Here is a 27,598-nt window from a genome sequence, read left to right as displayed (position 1 = left end):
GAGAATGGTCTAGGAGGCAGGGATGGAGGTGTGTGGTTGGGAACAGGGATCAGAATGGGAACAGGTTAGGCTGGAAAGAGGAGGGTGCAGCTAGGGATGGGGTCTGATGAATGGGTAGGGGGTGTGTGCTAAGCATGGGGTTGGGGGTGGGGCTGGAGCTGGGAGGGGAAAGAAATGGGCTGGATTTGGGGATGAAGACAGCAGTGGACAGTGATGGGGATGGACTAGGAATGGGCCTTTCAGAGGTGGGGATGGGCTGCAGATGAGCCAGGGGTGGCTGGCACGGGAATTGGGTTGGGGCTGGAGGTTGGGATGGACCAGGGATAGGGGTGGGGCTGGGTGGAGATAAATTAAGGACGGAGTGGGGCTGGGCCGGATTGGAATGGAGTGGATTTGGGATTGGGACCGGGAGCTGGGAAGAAGAGGGATGAAGCTGGGCCTGGATAGGGATCGGAGAGGTGGGGACGGGGCTAGGTTTGTGGCTGGGGACACCACAGGTGAGAGTTTGGGACACGGGAAGAGTGGCCCCGTGCAGAAGGGTGTATCCGCCCAGGCGCGGGGTGCGGGGGCTGACGGCGAGGGGCGTGGGGGCGCCCCGGGGCAGGCCGGGAAGGGGGGGCGGGCCTCCCCCGGGCCGGGTCGGGGCGGCGCTAGGACCGAGCGCGCGGAGTGAGCGAGCCGGGCGGAGCCAGCGCCCCCCGCCCCCCGCCGGCCGGCTCCCCTCCCCCGGCCGCTGGCTCGCTCGGCTCGCAACGCTGCAGAGGCTCCGAGGCGGCGGCGGCGGCGCGGCGACTCCCTCTTTCCCTCCCTCCTTCTCCGTCCGTCCGTGCGTCTGTCCGTTCGGCCTCGGTCCGGCCCGCAGCATGGCCGGCGTCAGCTTCAGCGGCCACCGCCTGGAGCTGCTGGCGGCGTACGAGGAGGTGATTCGGGAGGAGAGCGCGGCCGACTGGTGAGCCCCCGCCCCCGCCCCCCAGCCCCTTTGTCCCCGCGCCGCCGCGCCTTTGTTTCCACCCGGCCCCGTCGCCCCGCAGCCGGGAGGGAGGGGGAGACCCCGAAATGGTGCAGCAGCCCGGGAGGGCCAGGGAGGGGCTGCCTTTGTGCGCGCCGGGGGAGGGGCCGGGCCGGGCCAGGCGGGGCACCGACGGGCCCCAAGCGCCCGGAGGCGGCCCCAGCCGCGCGGTAGGAACGGTGGCCGGACGCGGGCTGGAGAGACGCAGGGTCCAGATGTGTGGCCCGGGGCCTCCCGGCCTTGTGGAAGCCCATCCCCCGCCCCCTCCCCTTTGCCTCGGGCCGGGCGGACAGGTGTGCATGGGCGGCCAAGGGCACCTTTGCCACCTTTGAGCGGGCGAGGACGGGGCAGGGACCGAGCTAGCAGAGCCAGCGCAGCCTACCCGGCCCAACCCGGCCCCGGCCACAGCACAAAGGAAAGCTAGGGCGGGGGAGGAGCGGAGCGGGCTGGGGGCCGGGGCGCCCCGCCCACCGGGGGGCCTCTCGGAGTTGGGGTGTGATGGAAAGACGTTCATTGCCACAGGGCCATCGCCAAGTGACTCCTGTTCCCCTGAGGGGTCGAGGAGGATGAAGGATAAGTGCTCTCCTCGATGCCAAGGGGATTGCAGGGAGTAGGCAGCTGGGCTGGGACGTGCCAAAGGAACTGAACTGCTTGCCTAGGGAGCCAGGTGGGGTCCCTGGGAGGAAGCCCCCAGGCGCACCACTCTGCAGGGAGTTCCCAGAGAAGGATGAGGGGGTGAGTGGATCCACTGAGCCCCTAGCCCGGTAGCCCAGGGGCAAGGGGCTCTCAGCTCCTCTGTGCGGGAGGAGCTGGGCTGCCCTCTCCTGCCTCCCCAGCTGTTGTCTCCCCCTAGGCTGTGGGAGGGGTTGGACCACCTGCTCTGGGGCTGGAGTCCCCAGGGTGGCAGGAAAGCCAGGGGGTTTCACACTGCCCCATTCAGGAATCATACTCTTCTCCTGGGGCAGATGCCCATTCTGTTCCCTAGGGCTCTTCTCCCCTTGGCAGGCAGGAAACACAAAGTGAAGGCAGGTCTGAGGGACCTCACTTGGGCTGGCCTCACCCTCATGCTGGGAGGACACTGACCTGGGGGCTGGAGGAGGGGACAAGATGGCCAGGCATCCATGCCACAGTACTGCAGCACTGGCGGGCAGCCAGGCCTGGAGGGATGGACGCGGGAGACAAGCAAGCTCTCGTGTCCTGCGGGTCAGTCACAGGAGAGGCCAGCACAGGCTAAGCGGGCAAGCGGCCCATCCGTTGTCCCAGCCCTGCCCCAGGGGGACTGAGATCATGGGAGGAGTTCAGGGCAAGTGGCCGGCTTGGCCTGGTGGAGGAGCTGGCCTTGGGATATGGGCCATGCCTGGAGAGAGGCTCAGCCCACCTCGGAACCCTTGCCCTCCAGTCTGGGGGTGCAGCCTGCCACCACCCCATTTACCCCTACCTTCCCAAAGGCAGAGCTCCCACAGCCACTGCTGGCCCACATCCTGCTCAGCAGAGGCCTGGGCTCCCACCACCCAGCAGCATCCGTGTGGCCAAAGTGAGTTATTCATCACTGGTGTGCCTCACCCCTCCCCCACCCCAATCTGCGTTGTGTGTGGGACACACACAGATGTACACATGCACCGTCATACATACATACATTTGCTCACTCCCAAGGGCCCAGATAAACATTTGGTAGAAAGGATGTGAGGATCACCCTGCAGAAGGGGACATGAGGGCCCCCAGCACCTAGCACAGAACCAGGGGTACAGTGGGGTCTCAAGACTCAGGGGCAGACGCTGCACTCAGAGGCTGGAGGAGGGCATCTTGGGTAAAATTGCTGTCTGGGCAAACGGGGCTTGGCACTGCCCCCCCCACCTTGCCTCTGAGTGGGGAGTAGGGGTGGGGGAGTTCACTCCTAGGTGGCTCACTCTGAAATGGACCGCTGCCCTGATGCTGGCAGCAGGGGACCCAGGAAGTCAGACTGTGTAGTGAAAAGAACTGGTGTTGTCCTGGATGTGACCCGACTCGCTATGTAACCACACCAAGTCTCTGCTCCTCTCTGGTCCTCTTGAAAAGAGGAAAAGGGGACTGGGCTCAACCATACCTGGGATACCCAAGGCCCTTCCAGTTCTGATATCTTGAGAGTGTGATTATCCTGAAGAATCTACCTGCCCTGAGCCTCCCATCCTCAGCTGACCCCAGGATCTCCCTGGAGCTGCTACATTCCAGCTCCCACCTCACCCCAGTCCACTTTCTCTGGCCGAGATGGTTTCTCAGAGTTTTGTCTCAATGTCGCAAACACCTCCTGGGGCTGCTCTGTGCTCTGTGTTGAAGGACTGAGTTTGATGTCCCACCTGCACGAAGCTTATAGTTTCAGGACAGTGTCTGTCTCCAGGGGTTGGAGGTGGTGAGACATGTAGATTCCTGCCCCCCTCCATCCTGATTCCTTGCAGTTTGACCAGCTCCCCCCCACCCAAGGCTCAGGCCACCTCGAATGTGTTTGAGAAGCACTGGTGGTCTAGTGAGATCTGGGGCAGGCTCAGGTGCCTCTTCCTGTCCCTGCTGGAGTGTGGTAAGCACTTTGGGGAGGTGCAGCGCAGGGCAGGGCTTCATGGGAGCTGGCATTGGGTCCCTGAGAGATTTCAGTCAGGGATGGGCATGGGGTGGAGAAACAGGTCTGGCCTCCCTGTGAAGGGAACCACATATGCAGAGGCTCCAGGTTGGGAAATATCCAGAACTGTGCTGGGAATCAGGGAGCCATCCAATGTGACCCGAGTATATGGTATGGATACGGAGGTCTGGCTGGAAAGGCAGGTGGGCGGAGCTCAGGGTTGAAGGCCTGCTGAAACCTTTGAACTTAGCTATGGTTTCCACCAGGTAAGGGCCAGGAAAGGTGGCTGCAGGTGGGTAGGCAAGGAGTAAAGAATGGAAGGGGCAGGGTCCTGGGAGGAGCCAGGGTCCCTCAGAGAGCCTAGGAGAGGCTGACAAGTCACCCCAGGGAGGTGTGATGGCCAGAGCAGTGTCTGGGAACCAGGGTCTTGGAGTTCTGCCTCAGTTTCTCATCTGTGGAATGGAGAAGGGAAGGCCCTGCTTCTCTAAGGGCCTTTTGTTCCCAGTGGTGGGTTAGGGCAGCCAGACAGGTGGTGGGACAGCTGTGTTGAGAAGCAGCTGCCAGGACTGTAGCCTGGGCAACAGTTGGACCAGGAGCTCCCGGCCCCACAGCCCACCTGTGTCCCTTTCAGGAGGGAGGGATCCCGAGAAGCAGGGGGCTGGGGGCCCATTTGGCTCTAGCAGTGACTTGTGCTGACCTCATGGGGCTGGGCCTGGACCAGGCCCTCCCTGCTCCCTCCTTGCTCCGCCCTCCAGCCTCCTCCCTCTCCCCCTCCCTCACTCTTCCTTCCCTCCCTCCCTCCCTCCCTCTTCTCTCCTCCTTCTTTCCTTCCCTCCCATTTCCCTTGCTCTCTCCCCGCTCCTTCATTTTCTCTTCATCCCTTCACTTTCCTCCCTTCTCTTGTCTTCTCTTTCTGCCTCCTCTCCCTGCTCGCTTTCTCTTCTGCATCTCCCTGGTGCTCCTGCTTCCTCTCCTCCTAGCCCCCTACCTTGGCAGTAGGAAAGCGGAGCTTGGGGGAGGGGCTGAGCCTCCTGCACCTCCGGAACATGACCTTTATTCCTGGCCCCAAGCCTGTCCTCCAAGTGGGTCCTGGGGAGGAGCTATCTCTGTCTTCCCTTCTGTGAAATGGATGCTGTGCCACTGCTACCTGTGAAGAAAAAGCTAGGGAGGAGGAGGAAGGAGGAAGGCTGCTAGGTCAGCTTTCTGCCAAAGCTGAGAGGGAAGGCAAGGCCAGCAGTCCCAAGAGGCCAGAGCCTCAGCTAGGGCGGAGGAGGCCTAGGGCTGGAAGGCCAGGAGAGCACATTCACCCAGGGGCAAGAGTCCAGGCAGGAGTGACCACGGTGACCTCATCCCCATTTCAGAGAGACTGAGATTGAGACTGAGGGCGTGTCCCCTTGGGGTCCTTTGTGTTCAGGAGAATGCAGCTGGGGTGGGCCAGTCGCGTGCCAATTGCTGGGTTGCCATAGTTACCAGGGGATGCCCAGAGCTGAACAGCACCAGGTTCTCTCCCCCATCCCCCTCCATGTGGGGGGAGGGGCAGTGGGTACCGAGGCACGCGCCAGGTAGGTTCCTGGCAACGGCCAATGGGGATGAGGAGCGGTAGCCAGGGAACGGTAACCAAGGAACCGTCGCCTTGGAATCTCCATCTCACTCCGCTGGCTGGGCTGCAGGCTGCTAGGGCCAGGGCTCCGAGGACGCAACACACTGGCTCACTGGAAGCAAGCAACTGGGCAGCGATTTCTTCCCCACTGCCTGCTCCCCACCTGACCCAGGCCTCCCTCCATCAGATCCCAGACTGTCCCCCACTGGGTTCCAGCCTGAAATGGTGCTTAGCCATTGTTGTCATGGCGACAAGGCTTAAGTGCTGGGCTGGAACCCCCCTCCTGTCCTGCCCCCTTTGTGTCCCTCCTACCCCCGAGAGCCGTCTCCACCCAAAATTGGCTGCCTGGGCCCTGCCAGTTCTCTCAGCCACCCCTCCCTCTCCCCAGGGCTCTGTACACATATGAGGATGGCTCAGATGACCTCAAGCTTGCGGCGTCAGGAGGTAAGAATTCCAGCCATTCCTTTGCCTTCCTTTCCGCTCCCGCTCCCTCCTCCGTTTGTTTTCTTCCCCACCCGCCTGGCTCCAGGCCACCTCGCTGCCTGCATCCAGCAGACCCACACTTGTCTGGCCAAGTGTCCTTCCTGTGGTTATCCCTAAGATCCCCAGGGTGGGGAGGGAGGGAGACTTGTTTCCTGTTTGATTATGAGAAGACTGAGCCTCAGAGAGGGAGGGTGACTTGCCCAAAGTCACACAGCTAAGCGGGATCGGGCCTGGCAGGGATGGCCCAGATCACCCCACTTTCTTGAGAGCCCTAAAAGGTTTTATTTTACCTCAGTGGGTGCCAGCCTCGCGTGAGACTTGATGTGTGAAGAACACTTCCTCAGTTCGTCCCCAAGGTCCTCGGGGATTCAGAGGCAAAGCTCACACCTGCCTGCTGCCCCTTTCACACCAACACAGAACTCGGGGACTTCCAGAGCTCTGGCGGTGCCTGCAGAGCCCACAAGAGGAGTCTTTGCTTTGGGTTCCAGGCCCTTTGTGGGGGAGGGATTCAGGAGATGGGGCCTGACACCCTCCTGATTCCCCCAGATGGGGGCTTGCAGGAGCTCTCTGGCCACTTTGAGAACCAGAAGGTGATGTATGGCTTCTGCAGCGTCAAGGACTCCCAGGCTGCTCTGCCGAAATACGTGCTCATCAACTGGGTATGCAGCTGTGGGCTGGGGAAGGGAGCCGAAGGCCCAAGAACGGTTATCCTCCATCCCACTCCACTCACTGACACTGCTGTAGAGAACCCCACTAGTCCCGGGAAGAGAGCCCTGGGCCTCAGCCTACCGCCAACTCTTGTCCTTTCCCGACACCCCCTTTTGCTGGGTACTTTGCAGGTTGGCGAAGATGTGCCTGATGCCCGCAAATGTGCTTGTGCCAGCCACGTGGCTAAGGTGGCCGAGTTCTTCCAGGTGCGAGTGGGGTCAGGGCTCATGGGGGAGGTGATGGGAGGGAGCCCTGCTGCCTGAACACGCCTTCCTCCTGCTGCAGGGCGTCGATGTGATCGTGAACGCCAGCAGTGTGGAAGACATAGATGCGGGCGCCATTGGGCAGCGGCTCTCCAATGGGCTGGCACGGCTTTCCAGCCCCGTGCTGCACCGACTGCGGCTGCGTGAGGATGAGAACGCCGAGCCGGTGGTCAGTGTGCGCCCCGGGCAGGCTGGCCCTGCCCAGGGCTCCACCGTCCGGTTCCTCTCAGCCCTCACCCTTTGCGTGTGGGGGTCCTGAGCACTCGGCCCATGGGCTGCGCTCACGCCAGGCCGCTTGACTCTGCAGGGCACCACCTATCAGAAGACCGACGCAGCTGTGGAGATGAAGCGGATTAACCGCGAGCAGTTCTGGGAGCAGGCCAAGGTGTGGACCCTGACCCCGGCCTGCAGGCTGAGCTGCTGCTCCCTGTCCTGACCCGATGGGGTAGCTCTGCCTTCTCTCCCTAAGGGCCTCCCTTCCACAGCATGGCCCGTCCTACGTGCTTCCCCTACTGAAAGAGCGAGCCCCTGAGTTCTCAGAACCCTGGGTTGGGGATGGGCCGGAGGGCTGGGGCGGGCCCCAGGCTCAGGGCCTGCACTGCCTTGGCACGGGGTGCTGCAGAAGGAGGAAGAGCTGAGGAAGGAGGAGGAGCGGAAGAAGGCTCTGGATGAGAGACTCCGGTTTGAGCAAGAGCGGATGGAGCAGGAGCGGCAGGAGCAGGAGGAACGGGAGCGGCGCTACCGGGAGCGGGAGCAGCAGATTGAGGAGCACAGGTGCGCCCAGCCCCGCCCCGCCCTGCCCCCTGGGCCCTGGGCCCTGGGCCCTGGGCCGCGGGCCCCCCACGTGGGCCTGTCCTGAAGGCTTGCCTGCACCTCTCATTCCAGGAGGAAACAACAGACTTTAGAAGCAGAGGAGGCCAAGAGGCGGTTGAAGGAGCAGTCTATCTTTGTAAGTTCTTAGTCGGGGTTCCTGTCTCCTGGCCAGGGAAGCGAGGATGGTCCTCGTGTTCCTGGGCCTCTTGCGGGGGGAGTAAGTGTCTTGGGGACAGTGCTGGGCATTCTGGGTACCGCTGCATGGGCATGGGGTATCATGCAGTGTCAGGCCTGGTACCCGATCATGTGGGGCTCTCTTCCCTGGCTGTGGAAAGAGACCTCCTTGGGGAAGCTAATACTCTAGACCGAAAGAGAAAATCTACCTTGACCCAGACCCTCACTGACCGGGCTCCTCCTGCCCCCTCCCAGCAGGGCCTGAGGGGCTTGAGGTGGTAGACATGCTTCCTGCACTTACAGGGCTCGAGGCCTGGTCCCCATGGCAAGAATGCTGCAGAGCCATTGAATGGATCTGGGCTGGTGTTCTGAGCATCTACATACAAGTGTGTGTAGTGTCTCTTTGAGAACAGGTGCTTGTTCCAGGGGTGCTGGCTGAACCTCCAAACACTGGGATGGCCCATAGGGTCATCATGATTGACCCCTTCAAAATCACAGTGGAGTCAGATCTTCATGCTTTGAATTGAATTTTATACTTGAGAAATAATTAAGATCATTCAAAGCTGAGCATGTTAGAGTTTAGGACAGGAGGTGGGCAATAGTCGTCTCTGGACTGGGACTGTGATGGGTAGCCGTTGGGCCACGGGGACTCAAACAGACTCCAAGGTCACACCCACAGGAGGCTGGGAGGGAGCTGGCGGGACAGCCGTGCCGGTACTGGCATTAATGGCTGTCATAGGTCATTCCACTCACATTAGCCCCTGGGGGTGGAGAGGACATGTGGTTAGTGAGATGCAGCCTCATTCATTCAGCAAACCCTTGCCACCCGCCATGTGCCGGTGTGAGGAACATGGTGGAGATCAAGATGAACAAGGCTCTTTTACAATTAATTGATGAATTCGTTTATTTTTAATTGCGGCAAAGTGTACATAACATAAAACGTACCATCTTTACCATTTTTCAGTGTACAGTTCCGTGATGTTAAGTGTATTTATATTGTACAGCCATCACCACTGTTTATCTCTGGAATTTTCTGCATCTTCCCATACTGAATTTCTGTATCCATTAAACTCTAACTCCCCATTGCCTCCTCCCCCAGCCCCTGGCAACTGCTTTCTGCTTTCTGTGTTTAAGAATGTGACTACTCAGAGTACCTCGTATGAGTGGAATCGTGCCGTTATTTTACCTTTTGTGACCGGCTTATTTCATTCAGCGTAACATCTTCAAGGTTTATCCATGTGTCAGCATGTCTCTTCTTTTGAAAGCTGTTAATCTTCCATTGTATATGTATGCCAGATTTTGTTCAGCCATTCAGAGCAAGTTCTTTTTGAAAAAGCCTATTTTTATGGAAAATTTCACATATGTACGCAAAAGTAGAAAGAACCGTGTAGTGAACCCGCTTAACTGATAGCTCATCTTCACCAGTTAGCAGCGTTTCAAGCAAAGGCTTACAGTGTCACATCATTATAGTCTCATCTGGCCCTTCAAGTGTGGCTCATGTGACAGTGACAGTAGGTGTTTTAGCAGGTCACTGTGGTTACCCTGCAGCTTCAGGTCCTCTGAGGGAGTTCCCACATGAGAAACTTCGGAATTTAGAACCATGAAGTGCTTTATATTGGCTTACGGAGCTATTCTGCTTTCTCTCTTCTGATAAGAATTGCATTCCTTATGTGAGTTCCCTTTTTGCCTGAGATGCCGGGGAGCTTCCATTTATCTGAAGATGCTCAGGCGTAGCAATGCTATTGACCTTTATGGTTAGTGCATTGATGTCTCTGTCCAGCTCCAAGCTCTAATTTGTTTCAGTGGTTTTCACAGTGTTCTGTAGTTAAGGTTTTTGTGGTAAGCTGCCTCTGGTCCTTCTTTTGAACCAGGCAGAGGAACCTAGCAAGGTTACACTAGGCAGGGGCAGCGTTAACAGCAAAGGCTGGTGGGATGTACATTTTGGGGGGAAGGCAAGGAGCCTTCCCCAATGACTGGAGTCCGCTGGGAAACTTGGGAGGAGAGAGCAAGGTCAGAGGAGGAGTTTAGACTTCATTCTGGAAGACACAGTGGCAGTTGTGGTGACAACCCTCTTGAGGCTTTCGGTGTGATGAGTTCAACTGAGGAAACAGGTATGAACTGAACCTTGGGCTGGCCACTCACACACGTAAGTGAGTGCTTATCCGGTATCACCCACAGAGGGTGGGGAGATGATCCAGAAACAGGGAATTATGACACAGTGTCATCTGTGGTGTATGCCTGGAACACCTCATGGGGACCCAGGGAAGGAAATGACCTGGATGGGCCAGGGACCCCTTCCCGAGGAGGCAGTGCCCAAGCTGAGGCCGGAAGCAGGAAGAGCTGGATCTGGGGTGGGGGTCGGGCACTTGGGGAGAGAGATTCATCGCCCATGCCAAGGCACGGAGGTGGGAAGTTGTATGCATGTTCCAGGAACTGCAACTACATCATGCTGAGGACTTTATGCCCACATCTCACAGGGTGTGGGTGAGTCAGGGTGGGAGGGGAGCACTGTGAGAGGTGATGGACTAGATCAGGCAGGGAGAAGGGAACGTGGGCCAAGCAAAGGGGCCCCACCTACCTTTACTCCTGTGGTTGCAATCTCAAAACAGCGAGTGAAGTGGACAGGTGAAGGGCAGTAGGGAGTGGTGGGGACTGTGGTGAACTGGACAACACACGCCCTGTGGGCTGCCACAGTGCAGCTCTAGTCAATGGCTGCTTTGGGACATGCTGGCCTAGGTTGCCAGGGCTTCTGGCATTCCAGGAGAAACTGGAGACCCTGATCTCAGTAAGAAAACCTGATTTTTAAGTGATGGCGACTAATTAACATTTTGAAAAGATCCTTTCAGGTCTGTAGAGAAGAAATGGGGGGAAGAGAACAAGGAGGCAGGGGACTAATGAAGAAGGCTCAGTCTTGATACCAAGATGCACACAGCAGTGATGGAGGTGTGGTTGGCTAGGTGCTGGGGTAGGAGGTTCGAGAAAAGTTAGCAGCAAATCAGGGAGTGCTCCTGGATGGCCCTGCGTGCCCAGGGGCCTGTCTGGACTGGAGATGAGGTGGCTGAGGACCTTACAGATAGAAGGTGCTGTGTGACTGGGTCGTGAAAGTGGTTCCAGATAGTGGAGGAAACATGGGGGCTGTAAGAAAGCCAAGAGCTCCTGTGGGAGTGGGGTGCTCAGAACACCCTCCCTTTTGGTTTCCAGGGTGACCAGCGGGATGAGGAGGAAGAGACCCAGATGAAGAAGTCAGAATCGGAGGTAGAGGTGAGAGCCGGGGGGTCCAGACATCTGAGTTTGGTAGGGCTGCCTCGGTCGGGCCCCGCCTGGCCTGACCCTTCCCATGTGCCCCCAGGAAGCAGCAGCCATTATTGCCCAGCGACCTGATAACCCACGGGAGTTCTTTAAGCAGCAGGAAAGAGTCGCATCGGCCTCCGCAGGCAGCTGTGATGTGCCCTCACCCTTCAACCACCGACCAGGTAGTCCCAGCTCCCCCCCCCACCCCGCACCCAATCCCCACTCTTCAGGTTTTGGCCTTGAGCCTCTTTGGGACCTTTCTTGGAAGGGAAACCTTGCCCAAGGACCCCTTGGAGAAGGCAAGGCCAATCATCAAGTGTGCTTCCACCCACCACCTCCAGGTGGCAGGGCTGAGAAGGGCTCGGGCAGGGTCAGTATTGGGCCTGGGCTGAGCAATGGGCTGTGCTCGAGCCATCTGGGCATTTCTCACAAGGCCTAAGGCATCCTCCTGGCTGCAAGGAGTAGCCCTGCTGAGGTTGAACTAGGTCTTATCTGAAGGGCTGTGGGTGCATGGGGAGTGGGCTCTTTCCCTGGTCCTGAGTTTGAGCAGCCTGGAGCCTGTACCCAGGGTTCCCTGTTTGGATTCTCCCTGTGCAGCTTCCACCTCTCCTTGAAGCCCCCTTCCGCTCCCTGTCTGCTGGTCTGTTTGCCCCTTCTGTGTGCTTGGCTCTGGGCTAGGGTTCCAGGGGTGGGGCAGGCTGTTCCGAGGCGTGGGCTGCCCTGAGGCTGGTTGCATTGTGGCGTATCAGGCTCTTTGCTGTGTGTGGCTGGTGTGGTGGAGTCATCTGTTGGCTTGAGGCTCTGGCCCAGCTTGGCTGGCTGAATGTGTGCCCTGGCTGAAGGCAGCTTGGACATCCAGGGCCAGCCTGGGGGTGGATGAGGCCTCGGGGTGGGGGTGGGGGAGACTGACCCTCTCTTGTCCTCTGTCTCTCTCTCTCTGTCTGTCTCTCTTGGCAGGTCGTCCGTACTGCCCTTTCATAAAGGCATCGGACAGTGGGCCTTCCTCCTCCTCCTCTTCCTCCTCTTCCCCTCCACGGACTCCCTTTCCCTATATCACCTGTCACCGCACCCCAAACCTCTCTTCCTCCCTCCCATGTAGGTAGCAGCCCCAGGCCTCTGTGGGGGGGGTAAGGAGGGCCCCCCACTTCCCAGCAGACCCCCTGCCCTCACTCCCCCAGCCTGACTGCTGATCTCTGGTGTTTGTCCCCAGAGCAGGTACCGCCTGCCTCTTTCCCCTGGCCCTGAAGGGACACTGGCCCTTAGGGGCCTGGCTTACCAGGGTCTGGAGCTGTGGTCTGGCCCCTGGGGGCCTGGGGAGCTCCCAGCCCCGACCCAGACTCCAGAGAGGAGGGGCTGGTCAGGCCCCAAGATGGACAATCCTGGTTCCACCTGGCTCCCTGGCCCTTACTGACCAGCCTAGGGGTTTTTGTTCCACAGGCAGCCACCTGGACAGCCACCGGAGGATGGTGCCTACCCCCATCCCTGCCCGGAGCCCATCTGACTCCAGCACGGCCTCTACCCCTGTCACTGAGCAGATCGAGCGGGCCCTGGATGAGGTCACGTCCTCGCAGCCTCCACCACTGCCACCACCACCCCCAGCAGCCCAAGGTGTGTGAATGGCCCTAGCCCTTGGGCTGGGAACTCCAAATGGCCATGGTAACAACCCCTCAGGGATCTGGGCCAGACTGTACTGCCCTGGAAGTGGCTGGGGCAGCGAGGAGCCCTGGTCAGACCTGCCCTCTCTGAACCTCAGTGTCTCCCTGGAGTGGGGACTGCGCCTTCCTCCCAGGGCTGCTGAGAGGTTGAAAGACACTAGGTAAAGGGGCAGTGGGGCCCAGTGGGTGCTAGAAGGCACTCTGCATGGAAGTCTTGGTGGAGGCCTTCTTTCCTGGACTCCTCAGTGGGTGGGCAGGGTACTGTAGGGTGCCTGCCCAGGGCCTGCATCCTTGCCTGGGAGCTGATCACATGTCTCCTCCATCTGTGCTTTGACAGAGACCCAGGAGCCCAGCCCCGGCCTGGATAGTGAAGAGACCAGCAAGGAAGCCAGAGCAGCAGACCCTCAGACCTGGGCCAGCCCCCTGGAGGAGTCCCCTCAGGCACCAGAGCCTCCCCAGGGCCAAGGCAGCCCCACGGAGGACTTGATGTTCATGGCGTCTACAGAGCAGGCAGTCCTGGCTGCCTCTCTAGAGCCTACCATGGCTGGAGCCTCTGCAGCTGACACCCCAGCAGCTGATGCCATTGAAACCGACACTGCCGCTGCTGACACCAGTGTTGCCAACACCGTCACCCCTGCCACTGCCAGCCTCATTGACCTATGGCCTGGCAATGGGGAAGGGGCCTCCGTACCCCAGGCTGAGCCTAGGGCCCCCACACCACCCTCAGGTGCCGAAGTCACTCTGGCAGAAGTGCCCCTGCTGGACGAGGTGGCTCAGGAGCCACTGCCGCCGGCAGGTGAAGGCAGTGCCAACCTTCTCAATTTTGATGAGCTGCCTGAGCCACCAGCCACCTTCTGTGACCCAGGGGAGGAAGTAGAAGGGGAGTCCCTGGCTGCCCCCCAGGCTCCAACTCTGCCCTCAGCTCTAGAGGAGCTGGATCAGGAGCCGGAGCCGGAGCCGGAGCTGGAGCCAGAGCCCCAGCTGCTGACCAATGGCGAGACCACCCAGAAGGAGGGGACCCAGGTGGGGCTGGGGCTGCCTGATGGGAGGGGCAGTGGGCAGGGCTGGAGCAGGGCTGGAGCAGGGGGCTGACCCTGCCTTCCTTAGGCTTGCAGCAGTACCCTGCCCCCTTTCTCTGTGACCCACATTGTTGGGGGGGAAGCTGTATTTCATTCCCCCTCCCTGGGCCACCTCTGCTTTTATTCCCAAGGCAGGCATCTGTGTTCGCCTGGCAACCACTGATAGAATCGCTGGTTGCAGGGGAAATATGCTCAGGCCTGGTAGGTCAGCCCTAGTCCTGCTGGGTGGGACCCAGTGACATGGAGCTTTTCTTCTACAGGCCAGTGAGGGGTATTTCAGCCAATCACAGGAGGAGGAGTTTGCCCAATCGGAAGAGCTGTGTGCAAAGGCTCCGCCTCCTATGTTCTACAACAAGCCTCCAGGTAGTACTGGGATGGGTGATGGAGAAGAATTTGGGTGGCGGTGCTGTGTTCAAGTGTGGACAGGCAGTGCCCCCCCCCCGCCACACACAGCTGGCACAGCTCCCCAGGGTTGGGAGGGACACAGGCATGGATCTGCTGGGCCATCTCCTTAACTAACGCCCCTCCCTTCCCCACACCGTAGAAATCGACATCACCTGCTGGGATGCAGACCCGGTACCGGAAGAGGAGGAGGGCTTCGAGGGTGGCGACTAGCGGTGATGCTTGCCCTCAGGCTGCCCTCGCCAAGGCCGCCCACCTGCGCCGGCCTCTGGCCAGACGGCCCGCAGTGCCTGCACTTGCAGCAGCTCCGCCTGGCACCCACTCTGGATTCCGGCCCTGGCCGGGGACTTGGCCGCTTCCCTACCCACAGGGCCCTACTTTTACAGCTTTTCTCTCTTTTTTAAAGTTGATAGGAGACTTGTACAGTTGACTGGTTTTCCTCCCGTTGGTAGTTGAGATGCTGTTGCAAATTCCACCCCCTTCCCACCCGGCCCAGATTGTAGCTCTTAGTCCTCCCTGCTCACTCAGCTGGCCGGGGTGGAGGCCTCACCCTGCTTGGGGCCTGGCGTGGGGGGAAGTTCTGGTGGGAAAATGTTCCCCCCACCTCTTTTCCTAGTTTTCTGTTTCTTGGAAAAATATCACTTTGTATTCTCTGTCCAGGGCTTCAGATATTTTGCACGAATTTTAAAACATGGCAATAAATGGCTCGTGGGCTCTGGCTCCCTGGGACCCGCCCCCTCCCCCCTTCTCTCGACCCCTCCCCACCTGGCCCGAAGGAAGTAGCAGGCCCAGCTGGGGCCTCTCAGCTTCCTGGCCCTTTCCTGCCCCCTCCTGCTGGGCAGGTCCCAGGCTGGAGGCCCTAGGCGTGATTCAGGTCAGGGCTATGGGTGGCCCCTTTCCATCTTCTCCCTCTTTGCTTGGGTTCCTTTTTCACGTTCAGTAACTGTTTTTTGGAAAGCACAAACTTCTGTAACAGGTCGTGCTCATGTCTGTTAATAAAGAAATCCAGATCCCTTCGGGCCTGCTGCTCCGGGCCTCCAGGGGCTGATCTGGGGTGGACCGCCCGCCACGACCCCATTCCCAACTCTTCCCACTTCCAAGGCTGCAGGGGGCGCCCTCACCAAGACCTCAAGGGCAAGGAAGGTGGGGTATGAGGCTCCCTGGGGAACCGGCCAGTGGTTTGAAGCAGGCAGACCTCAGGTTTAGTTCTACACCCTCAGGCCGGTTTGTAGCTGAAAGGCGCAACAAGGTTCGGTCCCGATAAGGCCGGGCACACCTGGCCGCCAGAACCTTGGGTGCAAGCAGTGGGTGCCCCCTCCGCTTGTACCAAACCAGATCACACACCTTTATTATCCTCAAAATGTAACAAACGGGGTAAGAAATCCCTCCCGCCCGCCCCACCCCCCCACCCACCTCCGCAGTCCAAGGGAAGCGTTTAAAAAGCCCCGCAATCAGGCCAGGAGTCCGCGGGTGGGGCCCGGGACGTCGGGCGCCCTCTATACGGCTGTAGTCCTCCCGAACAAGGGGATGGAGACCGGCAGGCGCCAAGCTCCGTGCTCCAGTGGCTCTCGGCTGCTGATCTCCGAGTCGGTCCAGCTGGGGAAGACCCGACGGCTGCGGTCCGCCTGCAGGCAGAGCGCAGGGCAGGGCGGCGCGGGCCGCGGGGCACTGGGCAGGTGCAGCGCCGACGTGTAGCCCCGGTCCAGGAAGAGCGGCTTGTAGCTGGGCGGCGGCTGCTCCTGTTTCTCCGCGCTGTCGCGGCGGCTCAGGAAGGGCGTGACAATCTTGCGATAGAGGCCGCGCGTGTCCGTGAGCACCTCGCTGTAGGGCGGCGGCGGCTCGGCCATCAGCACCGCCTCTTCATAGCACGGTGGCTTGGACGTGTCCGATTCCGCTGCGGAGTGGGAAGCGGTCCGAGGACGTGAGGCTCTCCGTCCTCAGCCTCCCGCAGAGGCCTTGGCCAGCTGCCAACCCCAGACCCAGCCCGCTCCCTCCTCATAGGTTCTCAAGGAGGCTGTCCTGTGGAAGCCCCGCGGGTCAGCAGCGAGCCCGCCCCCTGCCGAGGCCTCGCCCACCCTAGTGGCCCAGGCTTCCCTCTGGCGGAGGTCGGTACTTACCTTGGCGCGGGTAGCTCCACGGCCGCGGCGGTACTGATAGGTGCGGCGGCGGTGGGTGCGGAAGCGCGTGGTGGTGTGCGTGCGGGTGCGCGTGCGGCTGCGCGGGCCCGTGGTGCAGCAGCGGGTGCACGTGCACGTGCTGGTGGGCGTGCGCCGGCGCCTCGACACGGCCGCGGTGAGGTGGTGGCGGGGGCGCCAGGCCGGGGGGGCTCCCGGCCAGGCTGCCCTCGAGCTCAAGGGGCTCCAGCTCAAGGGCGCGCAGATTCTGCTCACGCAGCCGCTCCTCCTGGCGCCGTTTGAGGCGGCGGCGCAGGAAGCTGCAGAAGCAGCAGAGTAGGACGATGAGACCCCAGATGAGCCAGAAACCGGCAAAGCACGTGAGGAACGTGTAGGTGCCCTGGGACATAACCATGGCGGCGGCGCGGGCGGCGGGTCCTCGGCTGTTTCACTGGACAGTGGGCTCCTCGACGTGGCCCCGGGCCCGCGCCAAGCTCCCAGATGCCTCCAGCGTCACTCGGGGACCCGCGGCCGGGGGCTGCCCGCAGCTGGGTTCAAGTCGTGCGCGCGCAGGCAGGGGGCAGCAGCAGCAGCGGCGCCCGCTCCTTCCCATGGCGCCGGCAGGCACGCTGGCGGGTCTCACCCGGGGCCGCGCGGGACCTGTGGGACAGACACAGGGCGCGGTGAAGGCGCGCTGTAGCCCCGGACGACTTCCCTGCCCGCGCCGGTGCCCTGCGCAATCCCAGGGAAGCCTCCTCTGCGGAACCTCCGCACTCCGCGGGGGCCCGGTGACGTCACCTGGATGACGTCACGCTCCGAGGTTTCCCCCGTAGGGCTTTCCCGTATCTGAGACCCGGCCGCCGCCGCCTCCCAGCCGAGGTGACTCCAGGCAGGCCAGCAGGGGGAGCGCGAAGGCCAGGTTCGGCCTCAGTGCGAACGGGAGATTCGCCATCCGCATCCCCGGGGTGCAGGGTACCCCAGCTCCCAAAGGGCTTGAGAGGCCCATAGGCAGACTCCCAGGGCGCTGAAGGGGAGCCATGGCGCGGTTGTTTTGCGGCGGAGAAAAGGTGGGCCACCTCCTAGGCCCCACAGACAGCCCGCCGGTGCCCAGCTTCAGCCCTATGCATACACACCTGGCAGCCCCTGGCGCCCTAGGCCTTGTATCCGCTCCCAACCCTAGATGTCCAAAGCGTGGAACATTCCGGACTGCACCGCGGCTTCCTGGTTGTCTCAGCTCTTGTAGGGGGGGATCGGGCGGGTGGTTCCCGCGGCTACTGCGTGCTACCAGCCTGTCTTTGTCTGAGCCCAACGCGCCGCCGAGCGTGGGCCGTTCCCTCTTTTCCTTTACTCTAGGCGCCTCCGCTCGCTGAATCCCAGCTCCGTCTCCGCTTCCTCAGCCTCCTACCCATGCGCAGCCCCACTTGGCCCTGCCCTTCTAGCTCCAGGCCGCCATGTCTCTTCCCCCAATTGCTTTCCCTCTCTGCAGAGGTACGAAAACTAGCTCAAGTAATCGGTACCACCTGGTTCCACATCACTAGATGGGCACCTCTAGTTCCATCTCCTCTCCACAGCCCCGGGAACCTTGAGAGGGGAACCTTGCATCCTAAGAGGTATGTAGGAGGGAGCCCTGACTGAGGAGGGACAGGCGACTGTTCACCACCCCCTCAGAACAGGAATGACTCCTTCCTGACTGCCTTATACCCAGGGGCTTTCACATACAACCCTTTGGGGTAACAAATTATTCCTGTTTTACAGATGTTACACAATTAGCTGTGTGGATGGCAGTTGACCGTTCCATAACTTTGAACCCAAACCTGGCCACAAAACCCTAGCCTGGGGTGGGAGAGTGCTGCTGCTTGAGCTACTTTGTGGGTCTCTTCCGGGAGCCCCATGGACCCCCCATCCTCAGCATGCCCAACCAAGGCACACATGCATTCAGCTCTGGGGGCCACAGTGGACCTGAGGCCCCAAGCTGGGGACCCCACAGTAAGTTGACTTAGACTGGTCTGAGAGCAAGCTGGGGGGAAGCCAGGCCACACGGGCCACCCCACACTTCTCCCCCAGATGGCTCCTTTCTGACTCCGTGACTGCTTCGTGCCATGTGCCATTGGTGCCCGTGCCAGTCCCTTTCTCCTGGGCCTGTGTTCCAGAACACACAATGGCAGGAACAATAGCTCCACCCGCCCCCTCGACAACCCCACCATGAGGCTGCCATGGCGACGCAGCCCAGATAAAAACACGATGCTGCCAGTCACTGGGAGTTAATTAAATCTGTTATTCTCGTTTTCCTGAGCCCACAGGAATTTTCAGGAGTGCTCTGAGGAAGCTGGCCCTAGCTAGGGGGCTCCTTGGCCTGCCAAGTAGGAACAGCTCTGGGTCAGAAAAGCACTTCTGGGGCTGGAGGTGATGGAGTTTAGCTGAATTAGAAATAAAAATACCTGCCAAGGATTGTCTACTGTGTGTAGCCTCATTCTAGGCCCCTTCCATGCAGAGTAATCTAATGCAATCTTCAACACCACCTTCTCACTGGGGGTCATGCCCATTTGATGGATGAGACAGGCTTAGAGAAGGAAGTGACTTGCCCTGGGTCACACAGCTAATAAGGCGAAGAGCTAGGATTTAGGCCGAGTGTGAATCCAAAGTCTGTGTTGAAACACTTTCCCCTAAGTGATGAGTGAGATGTAAATAAATGCACGTGAGCACTCAGTACAGGAGATTTGGCAGTCGTGGGGACCCTGGCCAGGCTGGCCAGCCTGTAGCCAAAACGCGCCTTCCTACTCCTTACCACCAAAACTTGGTACTTCTGGCAACCAGCCCTCAGCTCAACAGTGTGAAAGGCTACAGGGTGAAGGAGAGATGGAATGGCAGCTCTAGGGTTACCAAGGAACAAAGGACAGGGACTGTGCCCTGAGGGGTCCAGCTCAGCCCACTGGGCATTAGGAGGAGTGGGACAGGCCACACCCAAGACCCACTGGGTGCCACTGTCGCCTCTCAGCCTGTCTCATCTACCAAATGGGCATGACCCCCAGTGAGAAGGCAGTGTTGAAGATCACATAAGATTCTGTGTGGAAGGGGCCTAGAACAAGGCCTGACACACAGTAGACAGGCCTTGGTGGGTATTTTTATTTCTAATTTAGCTAAACTCCAGCTGAGAGGCAGGAACTATTGCTGAATTTTACAGACTTGGCCACTGTGGGTCTGAGAGAGCAAGTCTGCCTAAGGTCTCACAGCTGAGCTGGCCCTCTGACCCCACACTGGCTCCAATGTCCAGTTTGGCAGGGGCGGGCGGGGTGGGGGACAGTGCCTCCTGGGCTGCTGCTTCACCCTGGTGCTCCAACAGGCCCAGAGGGCAGGAATCCTGCCTGAGCCTCCCTCCTGCCCTGTGTCTGGTCCATAGGAATTGCTCAGTAATATCTCATCTAATCCACAGTAGTTGCCCAATATATAAATGTCGAGGAATTAATTCAGGCTTTTCCAAGTGCTCTTCCTGACCAAGCCAAGCTTCTCAAAGCCTTTCCAAAGGGCTGTTCCTTTATCCCTTCACACCTGTGCATGCTCCTGTCCGGGTCTGGGGCGCCCTTCCAACTCAGACCCTGCCTTTTGCTCACAGCCACTCACCTTCCCCAGCCCCTTCAGATGCATGCCTGGTCCCTAGTAAATACCAACTCCAACTGTGTGCTGGGAGCGGAGCCTTTGGCTAGACTCATCCTTAAGTCTGCGGTTTTATGATTTGTTTTGTTTGTTTCCTTATTCTCTGTTCTTACCTTTTTGTGGGTTATTTGGACGTTTTTCAGGATTCCATCTTGGTTTATTTGTGGAGTTTGTGAGTGTATCACTTTGTAGGGTTTTCTTAGGCCACACACTCACTGGGAGCACAGCAGGGGATGGGAGTGAGAGCTGGGGGGTGACATGTTGTCTCAGTTTCCTCATCAGTGGCCATGGAGAAAAGTGAGCTAATCCATACAAAGGGTTTGGAGATGCCCAACAAACATGAGCACTACTGTCCACAGTTTCGGAGCTGGGGGTGCAGACGTGTGTGCCCCTGGGCTGGACGCCACAGAGAGTTCTCTCAGTCACCCTATAAGCTAGGTAAGCATTCTGCCCATTTGACAGATGAGAACACTTGGCTCAGAGAGATTAAATGACCCCCAAGGTCACACAGATCTCTTACTCTAGGGCCTGGTGCACTGCTGGGGGCACCTCCCACATTACTCCTCTGTATGGAGAACCCTGGCACCCTAACCTTAGACCCCAAAGATCTGCTGCTGGGCCTTTTATCTCAGCAAAGGGCCCACCGTTTACACCATCTGCCAAATCCTGTTGTTTTCAACCCTCAGTATAGTGTGTCTTCATCTGTCCACTTCCTTTTGTCCCCCCACCGCAGCTGGCTGGGTCAGGTCACTGTCATCTCTCACCTGGGCCCCCATTACCGTGCCTGCCACCACTCCCTCTGCTTCCACGCTGTGCTTCTGCCTGGCCTGCCACTCTCCACACTGTCCATTTCCCCCTGGCCCGCTCCTGAACCCAGCTGCTACACGGCCTCGCTGCTCCCGCCCCAGCGCGTGCTCCTCAGCCTCCCCTGTTACCTCCCTGGACATGTCAGCCTCCAGCTACCTCACCCTGCAGTGCTGGACGAGAAGTCCAACGATATCAATCACAGTGTGCTGTAGTGACCTGTGTCCAACACGAGGGCTGCATCTGCCTTGATCATCTGGCATACAGTAGCTCAAAAACCACTTGTTGAAGGAGTAACTGGAGGTGTCCAGTTACCTGTTTGGTCTTTTAGCTGTCTGACGAGGAATACCTCAAGAGCTAGGTCTGCATCTAGTTCATTCCTGGGAAATGTTGGCCATTCACCAAAATGTCACTGAGAAAGCAGCTCTCAGCCCTCACAGGGAGGTTTATAAGCAAGCTGAGGATGCATACGTCTATGTGAATAAAAGGAAAAGTCTACGTGGAGATGTGTACCAGGGGCTCTGGAGTGGAAAGAAGGAATCCCAGGCAACAGGGGCTCTGGGTCACAAGGGGAAGCCCTGGATGTGACACCAGAGTTGCTGGTCAAGTGAAGGAATAGGCATTCAGGCCGGGGGACAGAGGAGAGGAGGAGGAGAGTATGGTGTGTGGAATGAGGGGGGGGTAGGAAAGGTGACCGCTCACCTGTCCTGCGTGCCCTGCACGTGCCAAGCCCCCTACTAACCTCTCTAGATTCATTACCTCAGCGAGGAGGGAGCTGCTTCCATCCCCACTCTACAGGCAGGGAGCTGGGGCCAGTACAGGCCCACATAGCCTGTGGGCTCATGAAATCCAGGGGACTGTAAAGCCCACTGTCCTGGCAGGAAGGCCATTTTAGGGAGGCACTGGTGACATTTTTACACTCCTCCCACACCAAGACAAATGAACTGAAGCCAGAGAGAGATGATGGCAACTGTCCCAGCTGCCACAGTCGGCCAGGCGCGGAGCTGGCCAGAACCTCATTTCCAGCGAGGCCAAGGTACTGGCTTGACACCCTCACCTGCAGGCAGCATCTCTGTGATCCAACCTCGGCACAATGCCAGGAACCCAGGGCTTGCGAAACTGCAAACAGGACAACAGAGATTGGGGCCCTAGTGGGTTGGTGTCTACTGTACTCAGATCTGCCCCTCCAAGGGAGTTGGCCACACCTCGGGGGTTGTTGGGGGGGGGCGGAGGTGATTGTACCCTCTTTTGAGGGGCAGCCTGGTGAACACGCAGAGCACTGAGCAGGGAGCCCTGGGTTCAAATCCTGCTTATGCCCTGCCCAAGCTGTGTAATCCCATCCCGGCTATTCCCATGCCTGAGCTGAAGTTTCTTCACCTGTATGATAGAGACGATGAGACCTGCCTGGCAGTGCCAAGGTAGGAGCAGAACTGATGGGGGATATGAAAATACACCAGCATATACAGCTGCACTTGAGAAACCAAATGCCAGCACCTTGCAGCCTCAAGAGGCTCAAATGTGGAAACTGGCCCATGGAACTACATCTACACAAGCCTGAAGATGGTCTAGCAAAAACTGCCATCACTTTCCCATGGACTAGAGATCTCAGCCTTGTGACTCTCAGGCTGGACACAGTTCATGGACATGTTTTGTTGGCCCATAATCATTTTTTAAAAATATGATTAGTTGCCAAGATTTAAAAACCAGGAGATTTTACATAAATTTCTGGGTCAACTTGAAAACTGGACAACCTTGTCATACCAAGTCCACATTCTCAGATGGTGACATAGACTGCAGCCGATTAGTGCCCTAGTCCACCTGGGCCTTGGAGGCATTTGGGTTTCTAACCCCTGAGCTAGACTGAGCACCCATAGGGGCCAGCAGTACATGGGCCCATCATTGCTAAATTCCTTCTGCTATATAGCCAGGGCTGCAAGCTGACCAGGCCACAGAGCCCACAAACCAAGGAATAGGGCCTTGGGGGTTTCCCAGGGGACTGAGGTAGCCCTCACTGCTCAGCTTCCCTCAGAGGGAGAAAATGGAAGGAGGGAGGAAAGGAGGCAACCCAGCCATAGCACGGTCCTATAGAGCATCTGGGGGCAAGAATCTGCTGATTTTGCTGGAAGAAGGAAAGGTGTACCAAGGCCTAAAAGACATAGGGAATTTCCTCACTGGAGGAATGCAGAAGAAGGTTAAGAATGCTCCTCTAGAAGGCTCTACAGTTTTTTTCTGCCTGGCTCATAAGAGATAGTATGTAGCAATACCATAGCAGAGAAGGGGCCATGCCAGCAGAGAAACCTGCACTGGTCACCTAGCTCCACCACTTATTAGTTGTGCAACCTTGGGCAAGTCATTTTACCTCCCTGAGCCTTGGAGTCATCATCTCTAAAATGGGGATAATAAACTTACCTTGCACAGTGTTGTAAGGACTAGGAGATCATGGATGCAGAGTGCTCAGCACAGGTCTCACACAGAGCAGGAACAGAATGAAAGGAGCCTGTGAGTAATTCCAAAGGCCCTCCTGCCTGTGGGAGACTCAGGCCTGACTTAGGATACCACCCATCTAAGGGCATCTATGTCAAGGCCTCACATGCCCAGGTAATGGTCACCTCTGGTACCCAGGAGACCTCCCTGGATGGGAAAGGAAACCCAAGGGTGGTTGTGGTCACTGGGATGTTGGGTCCAAGGCCTGCGGTTGGGGCTGGCATCTGCTGAGTCAGGCCCCGGAGAGCTGGCAGGAGGGCCATTTCTCTCCCCAGCACGCTATCCACTGAGGGGAGGTTGGGAGGGGAGCCAGAGGTCATTTCCTCTGACTCAGCGGCCATTCTCCTCTCAGAGGAGCTCCCCTGGAAGACAGGACATCTCCATGTGGCGCTGGCCTGCCTGACGGCCAACCTGCATGCCACCCAGCACAGCCTGGGCTTTGTGCTCAGACAAGAAAGGGACACTTGTGATCCAGACAGGGGGTCGGGTGCTCCTATTTGGCCTGGGCTTCAGCTTCCCCGGGTCAGCAGTGTCCTTTCCTCTGCTACTGCCCACGCTCCTTCCACCCCTTCCCGGAGAATGGGGGCTTGAGAAGAGGAGCAGAGACCCACCGCGGGCCCAAGCCACGGTTTGGCACATGCTCTGGCCGTGAGGAGGAGGGATGCGAGCGTCTTTCCTCTCCCCTGGTAGGAACCATCGCCTTTGGGGCACCCAACTCGGGTCAGGCCATTTCGCTGGCGGGGGGTGGTGGTGGTGGGGTTTGGGGTGACGGGCACAGACCCCGGACCCATGCCTCCTCCTCCCGTGGCTGGCCCAGGGGCTGGCCCGCCCCCACGCTTGCTGCCACCCCAGGAGCCCTGCTGCGACGACTGCAGCCACGTGGGAGCCAGCTCCTGCCCACGGGGCCGCTCGCCCCCCACCCCCACCCTCGACGGCTGTGGAGGCAGGCACACCCAGACGGGCCAGAGGGTCGAAGTTCCCCCCACCGCGAGACGGAGAATCCCCTGGGGCTTCGGCCCCTCGTGGGGGCGGGGATGGGGGTCGCCGCCCTGCAACCGCGTTGCCGGGGAGCGCAACCCGGTTGCTGTGGCAACCGTTTCCAAGCGAACCGGCGGCGGCTTGCGCCCTGCTCCTGCTTCTTGGCTCACTGGCGCCTTCCCTCTCTCTCCCTGCCTCCCTCCCTTCCTCCGGTGTGGGCTGGGGGAGGGGCTGGCCGGGGCGGGGGTCCGGGGCGGCGACCCGGGGCCAGGGCGCGGAGCCGCCCGCGGGGAGGGGCTTAGCCCCGGGACCATCTTCCGCCCGCGCTCCGGACCCGACCGGCCCGCCGCCGCGGTACTCACGGGCCCAGGCATCCTCCTCGAGCTCGTCCTCCTGGCTCGGGGCGAGCGGCACGGGCCCCGCGGACAGAGCCCGCGACCCGGGGGAGGCGGCGGCGGCCCCAGGGAGCGGACTGTAGCAGCGAAGGCGGCTCCGAGAGCTGGGCTGGAGCCGCGGGGCGCGCGCACGGGCGCGTACACGGCGCGTACCGAGCCCGGCGTGCGCGCGCGCGGCCGCCGGCAGAGGGCCTCCACCCCCAGTCACTCGCCGCTGAGGATGCTGTCCCGGGAGCGAAAGGCTGAGGATCCGGCACCCACCTGCCGCACCGAGACTCGGCAGGCAGGGCGCCGGATTCACCCTGCACAGGGAATGCCCACGCCACGCCGCACAGCTCCTGGCAACAGACCGTCCGGACCCGGCAGACGCTAGCAGACCCGGTGCACACCGTCGTCGGCTGAGCACACAGCATGCTCAGCCAAGGAACTGAGATGGAGAACGAACCTACCTACCTACCTACCTCAACCCAGAGAACGCACACATGTCCAGGCCCTGGCCACATCCTGACAGGCACCGCACATACGCAGTGGGCAGGGGCTGGAGCAGGCAGGCACCCCAATGTGGCTCCAACTCACAAATACATAGGCCACTCCCAACTTACGGCCCTTCCCACTGTGTTCCCAGCACACACTACCACGTCTAGTAAGAAGTAGCACAGGGAAAACCTAGTGCTGGATCCCTAGCCCTGGCTTCCATGGACCCTGCTCATCCCCAGGGAACAGAGGTGAGCTCTAGTGAGGGCCCCGCTACCTAGGCCGAGTCTGAACCTGACTGTCCATCAGCCTCTTAATTGGGTTGTTTCCAGTCCAAATTCTCCACCATGCTTAGGGTGGTCTTCCAAAAACAACCTCCACCATCATGTTGGCTGGGACATTTTGGGTTCCAAGTGACGGAACCTCAAAACAAATAGGCTTGAGCTCAAAGGCATTTGGCTCATGTAACTGCGAAGTCCAGGGGTAGATTTTAGCTGTGATCACAATTGTGTTCCAGCAATGGAATGAGGCATTTATCTGTTCTCTCCACTCAGTTCTCTTCTGTTTGCATTATTTTCAGGCAAATTTGCCCCCAAATGGTGGTGAGGATGACCCCGCAGCTCTAGGCACAAGCCACCCATCCCCAGAGGAACTGAGAACCCCAATCCTTCCCCAACAGTTCTAGCAACCCCCTAGGTTCTTTTTGGATTCATTTTGGCCAAGTGCCCATAGGTGATCCAATCCAGGTATGGGGAAAGGGATATGTGTTCAGCCACCCAGTATCTGTTACCTTTGCTTTGAGCACCCTGATTTCACTGGGGGACTCATTTCACCCCATTAGTTGCCCCCGATGTACAGTGGGCAGGTTCCCAGCCTGGTCATTTGGATTCCTTGGATCTGGAGCTCAGTGGTGCAGAGACATAAACATGGCTGTAGCATTTTGCTTCTGGAGGTTGTGCCTTGATGAGCTGCCTCAGTTCTGATTCTTCCCATCTCAGCTCCTCCATATCCTTTTTTTTTTTAACTTTTGGCTGCATTGGGTCTTCATTGCTGCACGCGGGCTTTTCTCTAGTTGTGGCGAGCTTTCATGGACCCTACTCATCCCCAGGGACCCTGCTCATCTTCATTGTGGTGCATGAGCTTCTCATTGTGGCTTCTCTTGCTGCGGAGCATGGGCTCTAGGCTCACGGGCTTCAGTAATTGTGGCACGCGGGCTCAGTAGTTGTAGCTTGCGGGCTCTAGAGCGCAGGCTCTGTTGCTCCGCGGCATGTTGGATCTTCCCAGACCAGGGCTCGAATCCGTGTCTCCTGCATTGGTACGCGGATTCTTAACCACTGCGCCACCAGGGAAGCCCCTCCATATCCCTTTAACACTTTCTAAGTTAGCTATAGGACAGCTCTCCCACTTGCAACCAAAGATTCCTAACAGCCCAACCTGGGTCACATGCTCTAGGTGTATGTGTATGCAGGGGGTGCAAGCCCAGTCTCATATAAACCAAAAGGACTGAGGGGAGTCTACCCAAAGGAAACATGGGGTGCTTTTGTACATGCTTGGCAGACACCCTGACACAACCACCTACAACCCTTCAGGACTGCCCCACCTTCCAGATGAGACCCCGCATCTTAACACAGCTTTCAAAGCCCAGGATGGCAGTCTCACTGACCTCTGCTCCAGCCACTATCCCACGTTCAGCCATCCTAAACCACTAGAGGCTCTAGACCATCCGTCTCCTCCCCTGGGAACATCTGATTCTGTATCCTGGAGGGTACCAACTTGACACCATTGTGGCAAGCGGCCTCCCCTGTTTGGTGTTGGCCCCCAGTCCCAGCATCATCTCTGCTACAGTGCTGATCACACTGGGTCCCACTGTCCCCACGTCTGCTTGCCTACCAGACAGAGGTCGAAGCTGGCAGGGGCCTCATCTCCATCTGGGTCCCCCAGCTCTTACCATAGGGCTGGATTGGGAGGAGGTGAACTTGAGCAAGGCTTGTTAAGAAGTGAATTCTGGGAGTTTTCTCTGCCAAGCATCCACTGTGGTAAGAACTTTAAGGTGGGTTGAACCCTAGCCGAGAAGTTTCTACCTAGCCTAAGGGAAGTCTGGTGGGAGGTCTGGGCCCACCCGGCTACCTGGCACTCATTTACTCTCGCACACCTGCCCAGAGCTGGACTGTGGCCTCTGCACACTAATACCTATCTCCCCCGACCGCGCACAACAGAGCCCGGAGCACCTCAGGCCCCAACCTCCCACCTCCAGCTTCTTCATCTAAAGCTGGCTTCCTCTCCAACTTGCAATGGCCGCTCACCAGCTGGAAGACCTAGGCAAGGCCCTCTCCCTACCCCGTTTCCCTCAAGTCAATAGAAGCAGCGGTGCACACTCCACATACCAAGAGCTAGGCTGCCACCAGAGGCCCCTTCGAAGTTGGTACTTGGAACCTTGACTTGTCCTTAAGGTAGCCATCAGCCTGACCCCCGGCACCCATATACCCCCAACAGGCAAGAGTCCTGCCAGTGACCCAGGGGCTCAGGGGGGTGACTGGCTACTTAGTTGGATTCTCAGAGATGCCCGGTGAGGCGATGGGTATCACACCCAGCTTTCCAGACAAGGGAAGGGCCTACGCAAAGGCAGCTTGG

The 27,598-nt window shown here is 59.1% G+C and overlaps 2 protein-coding genes across 3 annotated transcripts; one reads left to right on the top strand and one right to left on the bottom strand.

Moving 5' to 3' along the window:
* Positions 1–722: 722 nt before the first annotated feature.
* Positions 723–14,484, top strand: DBN1 (drebrin 1). The gene is made up of 14 exons (XM_081233850.1): positions 723–949; positions 5,588–5,643; positions 6,229–6,341; positions 6,522–6,596; positions 6,676–6,822; positions 6,961–7,038; positions 7,276–7,427; positions 7,539–7,602; positions 10,842–10,901; positions 10,990–11,113; positions 12,369–12,539; positions 12,924–13,609; positions 13,926–14,028; positions 14,210–14,484. Exons 1-14 carry the CDS (start codon positions 864–866, stop codon positions 14,278–14,280), a joined length of 1,986 nt encoding a protein of 661 aa, XP_081089976.1. The 5' UTR covers positions 723–863; the 3' UTR covers positions 14,281–14,484.
* A 1,002-nt stretch (positions 14,485–15,486) lies between these two features.
* PRR7 (proline rich 7, synaptic) lies at positions 15,487–24,639 on the bottom strand. 2 transcript variants are annotated; one of them, XM_081233363.1, is made up of 4 exons: positions 24,461–24,639; positions 21,694–21,755; positions 16,185–16,841; positions 15,487–15,961 (listed from the first exon to the last, which is right to left on the bottom strand). In XM_081233363.1, the coding sequence occupies exons 3-4, from the start codon at positions 16,594–16,596 to the stop codon at positions 15,564–15,566; spliced, it is 810 nt and encodes a 269-aa protein (XP_081089489.1). In that variant the 5' UTR covers positions 16,597–16,841; positions 21,694–21,755; positions 24,461–24,639; the 3' UTR covers positions 15,487–15,563. The 2 variants fall into 2 exon arrangements, with proteins under 2 accessions (XP_081089489.1, XP_081089488.1); XM_081233362.1 differs by lacking the exon at positions 21,694–21,755.
* Between the last annotated feature and the right edge of the window lie 2,959 nt (positions 24,640–27,598).

This window comes from Mesoplodon bidens (genome assembly GCF_964165515.1).
Source record: "Mesoplodon bidens genome assembly, chromosome: 4".
NCBI classification, from domain to species: domain Eukaryota; kingdom Metazoa; phylum Chordata; class Mammalia; order Artiodactyla; family Ziphiidae; genus Mesoplodon; species Mesoplodon bidens.
The sequence above is the reverse complement of the archived record's forward strand: the minus strand, read 5'-3'. Positions and strand labels throughout refer to the sequence as shown.